Source organism: Piliocolobus tephrosceles, chromosome 1 (genome assembly GCF_002776525.5).
Source record: "Piliocolobus tephrosceles isolate RC106 chromosome 1, ASM277652v3, whole genome shotgun sequence".
NCBI lineage: Eukaryota > Metazoa > Chordata > Mammalia > Primates > Cercopithecidae > Piliocolobus > Piliocolobus tephrosceles.
Genome location: NC_045434.1, coordinates 127,445,679 through 127,455,216, shown reverse-complemented (window position 1 = coordinate 127,455,216; position 9,538 = coordinate 127,445,679). Strand labels below are relative to the sequence as shown.

At 38.5% G+C, this 9,538-nt stretch overlaps 1 protein-coding gene across 3 annotated transcripts in view; it reads right to left on the bottom strand.

Moving 5' to 3' along the window:
• Positions 1-509: 509 nt before the first annotated feature.
• The window catches only part of ARHGAP29 (Rho GTPase activating protein 29), a 67,470-nt gene continuing 58,441 nt past the window's right edge, over positions 510-9,538 (bottom strand). For 2 of the 3 annotated variants that reach the window (XM_023231071.3, XM_023231072.3), the window contains 3 exons: positions 8,296-8,623; positions 8,056-8,164; positions 510-5,242 (listed from right to left, as the gene is read on the bottom strand). In XM_023231071.3, the coding sequence (XP_023086839.2) occupies positions 4,359-5,242; positions 8,056-8,164; positions 8,296-8,623 (1,321 nt within the window). In that variant the 3' untranslated portion in view covers positions 510-4,358. The remainder of the gene's footprint in view (positions 5,243-8,055; positions 8,165-8,295; positions 8,624-9,538) is intronic. The other variant, XM_023231070.3, reaches the window with a different exon arrangement.

Sequence of the window (9,538 nt, the reverse complement as noted above, 5' to 3'; positions counted from 1 at the left end):
CAGCCTCCTGAGTAGCTGGGATTACAGGCACACACCACTACGCTTGGCTGATTTTTGTACTTTTAGTAGAGACAGGCTTTCACCATGTTGGTCAGGCTGGTCTCGAACTCCTGACCTCGTGATCCACCCACATTGGTCTCCCAAAGTGCTGGGATTACAGGCGTGAACCACTGCGCCCAGCCTGATTTTTAAATTTCAGTGCTGTATTCACTTATCAATGAGCAATGCCTCATTGGTAATGGTCACTGTTCATCTCGTTTCCAATCCTGTCAACACTACAAAAGGATGACTTACAACATCCTGTAACGAATGGGCATGAACCGTATTCAGAAACCTGAGACATGTCTTCATGTCATGTACAGTTTTTTGTTAATTGTTTAAAGCTGAAGATTAACTCAAATAAAGCTTGTAACTCAGAAGTTTAATCTATTAGTTGTTTAATCTGTTTTCTGAACTGCATGCTTATTTTATGTATGCAGAGTAGATTGGCTGAGTGTGAGGACACTTAATACAGTAGTAGGATGCCAACCAAAGCAGAAGCCACGGACTCACCATTTGACAGCCAACATAGTAACTCTTTCAGTCAAGAATTGTCAATAGACTCAAACTAGCCTGTAACAATTCGATGAGAAACAGGACATTTACAATCTTTAAGAATCTCCTCATAAAGTACTTCCTAATTCTAATTTTATAATGGAGAAACCTGGTATATACTATCTGAACCAAGTGACTAAAATTAATAGCATCAGGTATAAGACAAATTGACATTGTGTGCATCCTGGCATGACACATTTGAGTATACAGCATCATTTCTGTAGTACTGAACAAAAATGTCTATCCTTAAATCTTATGAGTCTTAACTAATGATAAACCAAAACTGAGGAACTTTCTACAAACTGGTCAATACTCCTCAAGTGTCAAGGTCAAAGACAAGTCTGAAAAGCTGTTCTGGACTGAATGAAACAAGAGATAGGACAACTAAAAGCACCATGTGGTCCTGGATTGGGATGCTGGAACACAGGAACATTACTGAGGCAATCAGAATCAGCAGATTGAATGTGGCCTATGGATTAGATATCATTATGATGTCAATGTCAATATCCTAAGTTTGATGGTGGTACTATGGTTATGTAGGATGCCCTTGTCTTAAAGAAATACACAGTAGATAGAGGTAATAATGCAAAAAAATATTTGGCTGGGATTACATTGAATCTACAAATGTAAATTAACATCTCTACATGACTGAAGCTTCTAATTTGTGTACATTATGGAGTGTTACATTTATTTAAGATCTCCTTAAATGCTTCCTGATGGTCTAACATTTTCTCCATGAAGATCTTGTACATCTTTTGTGAGACTTATTCTTAGGTATTTTGTATTTTTTAATGATATTGAAGAGATCTTTCTAAAAACTTTCATTTCTGTTAGTTGCTGATATCCAGGAATACAACTGACTTACATACTGATTATGAATGTAGCAACTTTGCTAACTCCTAGATGTTAACTGAATAGTCTACATATATAATCGTATCAATACATCACCATAATTTCCTACCTGTAGGAAAGAAAAACCCACAGAATTCCATAGACTATAAGTTATTTAACAATATACAATGGTTGGCATTTAAAGAGGTGTTTCCAGTTGTATAAATACTGTAAGTAACATAACGATAGCTAGGAATAGTGTAGCCATAGTACCATCTTTAAATCACCCAAATAACTGAGGTACAATTCTATCTGCTTATGAGTTCACTAGGCAACAAGTCTCAGGGATCATATAGTCTTTGTCTCTGTATCAAAACAAATACACTGCCTAAGGTACACTAAAAGTAATTTAACATACTGTACTCATAAATTCCAATTAAGTTCTCTGTAGATAAAACATGGCTAGGGAAGTTATGATCAACTCTTCAGAAATGACTTCTCAGAACCTTGGACAATACACCTCCCACAAGGCTTCCTGGTGTTCTGGCAGCACTAACAGGGCTCCCGCTGTTGCCCCTTCCCTTTACTCACTTATCTTTCCATGTGGCATAAAACAACTTCGGGATAAATGATTTCTACCACATTATTAGCTAGCACAACACACTACACACTGTGGACACTCTAGAAATAGCAACCTCTTCTCAAGAGATACTTGCCTCAGAGCCCCAGGAAACTAGAAAGCATCTAGAGGCTTAAGGCTCTAAGCTGGACAAAGTGCCAGGGAACCCTAAAGGCAGAAAGGACCCAAAAGTGAAATTCTCATTTTTGAGCTGTGAGGGAAAACAGAGAAGTAAGTTTATTACATGATATAAGCTTTGGGTTGTCTCCATATATTAAAAGAAAACTGAAGAAGTTTAAAAGTACATTTTCTAAGTTTTAGTATAGGATGATGATAATGTTCTGGAGATGAATAGGTGCTCATGGTTGCAAAACAATATGAATATACTTAATGCCACTGAACTATATGCTGAGAAATGGTTCAAACAATATACTTAAAAATACTAAATGTTACGTGTATTTTACCACAATAAAAAAATTTTAAAGTTGCATTTTCTATTGTTAAAAACTACCAGATATCATTTAGTAATCATAGTCATTAAGAGCACTACCCATCAAAATCTGACAGCCCTATGTTTGAGATTTGACTCCACCTGTGGAACACAGAAGCAAGTCATTTAACTAAGCCTTAGTTTCCTTACCTGTAACACAGAAATAACAACATGATTACCCACCCATTACAGGTTGCTCTGGACTTGAAATAAAATAATTCATGTAGCAACTTGGCAAAGTTCCTGGCACACAGAGAAGGCTCAATACACACTGGCTCTAATTTTCCTTTTAGGTATTCACAGCAATATGATTCTTTTATATTTTGTACAATGAGGACTAAAAACAAGGCTTCAGAAAAAAAGAGGGTTGGTTATTGCTCCCTAGACCTTCACATCACATAGAACTATAAAACAAGTTTCTGTAAAATTTATTCCACATTGTAGTCAAGGGATATATGATCCCAGGTGTTGACTTCTAAGCCAATGGTTAATAACCTTAAACTTTCGTACTGTAATAGGCAACAATTGAAAAGAAGCCACGAGAACTTGAAATAATTTAACAAGTTGATATATATATATTATCAAGTGTAACAGTCATACAAAAACATTTAGTAGAAATATAATTCACACATACAAAAACAGTCTACTTATTTTTTGTCCCTTTTATATCCTATTTTAGACAAAATGATAAAACCCAGAAAATAACAGGAATGTACTAGTCCTAAAAACTGGACATTTTATAAATGAAACAGCTCCAATCACCTATACCTTCTCTCAAATTCCAAATAATGAGGCTTACTGACCTGTACTCTCAGAATCAACTTAAATAAATTTTAGTTTGATTTGGATGGAATATACACTTTCGATGGTTGACAATCCAGGTAGAACAAGTACATAAAATGATTCATAAGTCAGAACATTTCATACAAAAGGAATGGTTTTAACCCAGACAAAATCAAGAGGAAATGCACTGAATTTAAAAACTTCTGAAACAAGCATTTTTTGGACCATTTATAAAATACCAAAAAGTTCAGAACTGCTGAATAACAAAAGTTTATATAAAATAAAGCCAAGGGGTGAAAAAACTATCAAATGTATTAAAACCATCTAATGCCAAATACAATATAACTGAACTATATAATTTAGAAACAGGTTTAAGTGCATTTTCTTTATACAATTTAATTGACTATCACATGTAAAAACTGGCAATTAATTAAAATGCAATTAAATACAGATTTGCAAGCCTTCTGGCCATTATGTAAACATTTACAAATTAAGTGAATTGCCAATTGAAAAATAAGAGCTTACATATGTATCTTAAAAAAGCACAAATGTAAAAGATGCAGTATAAAGTTGTGTGAAAAAACATATTCATATCAACAAAATCTTTTTAGGCACTTGCATTCAGAAACATTCCTTTTATAAATAAGCACTTATAATAGTTTCACTCCAAAAAATAAACCTGATTTTCCCAAATTGCACCTATTAGTTGAGAACTATTATCATATATTAGGGATGCATTCAAATGGACCATTTGGTGGGGAAAGTCAACTGAACTTTAAAAACTATGAATCCACCTATCTTATTCGCAACCTCAAAAATACAGAATTTAAAGATAAACAGGCACAAATGTGACCCTATCAAAACATTCTACCATTCAGTATTACCAACAGAGGATAATACAATACAACAACAAAAGGCAAAACCCATGATTTGGCAGTCCTATACAAAAGGGGCCCTGTCAAAACACTCTTTCACAAAATAAGCACAATACCACAAAATAACACAACAACAACAACAACAAACCCCTGAAATTTGACAACCCTACACAAATTGTGGAATTTCATCTTCGAGGTCTTCAAACTGTTGCATTCGTTTTAGCCTTGGTCTCTGACATGTTGGATTCACATCAGGCAAGCCAAGCTCCTCAGAGTCTTCTTTAGGTTGACCAGTTGCCCGCCCAGGACAAGCTGATGCTTTGTCTGGGTCCGGCCTTGACTTCACCATGAGACCCTGGGGATCGTGAGCTGTGCCAGGAGGCACTGCTGCTGAGGGTGAAGCTGGCTTCTCCTCATTGCCCCTGATACTGATGGCGGGAGCATGTGGTTTATAAAATGTTGTCCAATGTTGAGGCTGCAGTGTTCTGGGTGCTCTGACAGGAGCGAGAGGGTAGGAATCCGAAGACCGTCTCTCAGATGCCTCTCTCACTGACCTGACTGGCTCTGTGTATGGCTTACTGGGCTGAGTGGCATTGACAGAATGGTCCTCACTAATCTGGAGGCTTGTTGTCACTCCTTTTTCCTGGAGTGCACTGGGCATGATCATTGTAGTCTTGGCAGTTAGGCTGTTTTGTTCATATTGTTTGTCCTGAATTTTTTGTAGAGTTTGTTGGTCAAAGCCATTAAATTTGGAACAAACAGTAGTAGCAGTATCTTTTCTATTAACTCCTTCAAAGGCAGGATTCTTGCAAAACTTGTCTAAATTTACATTTCCCATATTTCTGCCATTTCTCTCCTTAGGAGGGCTTGCAAGAAGTAGTCTATCTACAGGCAAACTTACAGGTCTAATCTTGGTCCTTGGAGTATGCCTCTCCACACAGTTTGTTGATGACCTATCAGATTTCAGAGAAAGTGGCTTAGGGGTTTTACCATCTTCTATCTTTTGGGATGCTGATTCAACCTCCTGGTCTAGAAGCAACTGTGCTTTGTCTGAAAATGAAAGTAATCTATTTAAGTTCATGGCACATGGTTAATAAGAGAGTCTGAATGAGTTAGAGATGAACACTGTATCAAGACAATACGAGTCTTATATATTTTTTCTAAAGTAATATTCTCAGTTATCTATGCAGAGGAGTTAAACATTTGCACAGTATTAAAGGTGTATATTGAATTTAAAAGTTCAAATTTTTTACTCATTTAAATCAATATGAACAGCTACAAAATACAAAAAAACACTTGCTGAGTAACTTCCTTTTAAGTGCTGTGCATGAACAAGTACTTTCTGGGTCAAAAGACTATCACGATGTCAATAGGTAGACACGGGAAAATTAACCTCAGAAAAGTGGCACTAATTTACACACCAACCAGATGTAACTGTGCCCTGAATCCCAAGGATTTTGCCAACTCAATCTGCTTTTCAGTTACACTCAACCCAGTGGCAGCATATCATATTAGATTACTTAGATGCTCTCCTTATCTGATCAACTAATAAAGCATAACATCCATTCTGTCAAATGAAGGCTGAATGCTTTTAAGTTAAAAAATGCCATTTTCCCCATCTGCTCCCAGATTTTCTTTCTTCTACAGTCTGAACCCACAGTCCATGTTTTCTCACTTAAAAGCCTCAGTTCCTGCATCTATCCTAAAAAATTCCAATTCCAGGAATGTTCCAGCCCTCCATTCTCCTGCTTTTCTGTTCACTGCCGAAACACATCCACCAACTCCGTGCCCTGATGCCATCCTGACTTTGAGCTGCAGCCGGCCCCAAGCACAGCATGCAATCCTTTCCCTGCCACCCAGTCCTTCACCCACATCTCTTAGGCAGTGGTTTGCAGACAGGTACCCACCAGAGTAACTTTTTGGTCGTCGTCTCATCTGACCTTCTTCTACACCTGGGACTGCTGGCCTCTCTTCCCTGGGTTCCAAGGCTCTTTTTTTTGTTTTGTTTCATTTTTGTTTTTTGAGACAGAGTCTCACTCTGTCACCCAGGCTGGAGTACAGTGGCATTATCTTGGTTCACTGCAACCTCCACCTCCTGGGTTCAAGTGATTCTCTTGCCTCACTCTCCTGAATAGCTGAGATTACAGGTGCCTGCCACCATGCCCAGATAATTTTTGTATTTTTAATAGAGACAGGGTTTCACCATGTTGGCCAGGCTGGTCCTGAACTCCTGACTTGAAGATCCGCACACTCCGGCCTCCCAAAGTGTTGGGATTACAGGTGTGAGCCACCACACCTGGCCCAAAGCTCTTATGATTTGCTTTCCCAGGTCCTCCACACATTTATAGAGCATTCTAAGGGACCTGGTTCCTTGCAAATGGACTGTAAGCACCAACGTATATTGTTAAATTTCTGAGGGAAAAACTTAGAGGATAATGGAGAAGAGTACAGACTCTGAAGCACAGTTGCCTGGGTCCTGGCTCAGCCCTGCCTGCCACTTCTGCACTGGGCTAGGCAATCCCACTGTCTCATGTGCCTTCATCTGTAAAAAAAAGACTCCTATGTGTATCTATGTTGCTGTGTGATCTAAATGATCTACTAGGAAAAGTGCTTAAAATTATGTTGTATGTAATAAACACTGGAAAGTGACATTTATTATTATTACTGTTCCTAAGAGCTTCATGGGATAGTGAAAAAAGTTAGGTTTAGCAATCAGAACTGGGTTCAAATGTATTAGGAGCACAATCTTTGGCATTACTTAGTCTCTTTCAGATGGTCAGTTATGGGCTGAATGAGGATAATGCTCTTTATAGCACAGAACTATTATGATGATCAAACAAATAAGCACAGTGCTTAGCACAGAACAGGCAGGTACCTGGTAAATGTTAGTTCCTTTCCTTTTTTTTTTTGAGACAGAGTTTCACTTGTCACATTCTCAGCTCACTGCAACCTCTGCCTCTAGGGTTCAAGTGATTCTCCTGCTTCAGCCTCCTGAGTAGCTGGGATTACAGGTGCCCATCACCATGCCTGGCTATTTTTTGTATTTTTAGTAGAGACGGGGTTTCACCATGTTGGCCAAGCTGGTCTCAAACTCCTGACCTCAGGTGATCTGCCCGCCTTGGCCTCCCAAAGTGCTGGGATTACAGGTGTGAGCCACCATGTCCGTCACTCCTTTCCTTTTTAGACCCTATGTTCACTGATACTTGATTACACATTAAATTTAACATATATGGCTGCAATGTAAAAACCTGGAATTTAGCTATAACAATGTAGAAATGACAATACAAATGGAAGCTTTGCCACCAGCTTAACAACTAGCAATGACAGCAACTAATATTATAAAGAGAAAATAAGTGAATAAAATGACTGTAGTCAAGGAAATAAAAAATACATACACATCTCTGTGTTTAATGGGTTAAATGTAGGCCACAGGTAAAAAGCATGTCAAAAAAAGAGGACTCTAAATTTTTTGAAGAGTCTAGTTTGACTCCGTATGAACAGTTAGTTCAATGCACTGAATTATGGAACCAGAAGATACTAATGAATATCACATTGCTCAACACATTTCTACCTTGATTTTAGCTGATGGCAAAATGCAGAAACGAAAACAAAATTCAGAAGGAACACAAAAAACATTATGAACTCCAAGATGTCCTTATTACAAGAAAGACTTTTATGAAGAATGACATTCATTTAAATGCAAGGTACACTAAAAGGCAACTTTCTCAATGGCTAGTCAAGATTTGTTAACTAACAAAGCTTTATTCTCTGGCTTCCCTCATCACCCCTCACCTTGACTTTAATCATGGTTCTACTGGCAAAGTTTTAAGTAGCAAACATTTTCTTTTAACATGGCTACTCACCACTGAGACATGCATCACATTTTTCTAACACATTTTGCTTGCGTTCTGACTCCTCAAATGATGTAGCTCGTTCAAAAATTTTGCTTTCACTCTCTGAAGTATGGATATCCTGTTGATGGAAGATAATTTTTAAAATGGAAGAAGTAAAACACAACCTCAAAATAAAGAGTTCAAAGATTTTTAACTTATTAACATAAACATTACAAAGTTCTAATACAATTCCATAAAGGTCAAACTCACTTCCTTTGAAGGAAAAAATAGTGACTTCATGGAACGTTCAGGGTCTCTTTCTTCTGGTGATAACAGAGGCTTTGGAAAACAGCCTTGATCAACCTGAGCTGAAAAAACACCTGTGCTACACATGACATGTTGCAGCTGTAGGGCCCCATCGAAGATCTTCTGTGAGTGAGTAATGAGGAACTCCACCAAGCGTGCTTGGTTTGAATACTCGGCAAGGGAGGAGATGGTGATAGGAGCAGTTGTGGGCCTTGGCCTGATGAGACTTGGTCCAAATATCACCCCCAAGTTTTTGGAGTTCATCTTGTTTTCTTCTGCATGATCTACTACCCTGCAAAGTAGAACACATAAAGTTGCATGAGATTTGCCTATTAGAGTTCCTTGACTGTAGTTTACTATGGAATAGAGAGGGTGGAGGAAAAATGAGCTGCATAAGAATACTAGGGGGAAAAAGTCTAGGAAAAGGTTATACTTATTTGATTAAAATATTGACCACATGCCAAATAGAGTTTCACAGTTTCACAGTATTGAAATAAATTTCAAGTAGAAGGAAGTACTACAGTTTTACCAGCAGAAAGAAAAAATACCCCTAAAAACTGCTCCCATCTCAGTATATGGTATATCCTCCCAAGTCCTTATACTGGGAACCTAAACATCATTGTCAGTTCTCTCACTACCCATCTCCAGTCTTTAAGTCTAGATGATTCTTCCTTCTGAAGATCTCAGTTCCAACACCATCCCCACTCCTCTGGCCTCACTTGAAGCTCTTACCACCTTTTATTTCTATGATTATTCAAGGAGATCTGAATTGTAATAAAGGCCTCCTCTCCAACCTAGTTTCCATATTGCTGCCAAAATATCTAAAAGGCAAATCTGAGCCTGTCAAATCCCTAGCTCAAAATTCTTTAGTGGCTGGGTGCGGTGGCTCAAGCCTGTAATCCCAGCACTTTGGGAGGCCGAGATGGGCAGATCACGAGGTCAGGAGATCGAGACCATCCTGGCTAACACAGTGAAACCCCGTCTCTACTAAAAAAAAACAAAAAAAACTAGCCGGGCGAGGTGGTGGGCACCTGTAGTCCCAGCTACTTGGGAGGCTGAGGCAGGAGAATGGCGTAAACCCGGGAGGTGGAGCTTGCAGTGAGCTGAGATCCGGCCACTGCACTCCAGCCTGGGCGACAGAGCGAGACTCTGTCTCAACCAAAAAAAAAAAAAAAAAATTCTTTAGTGCGTACCGAAGCAAGATGGT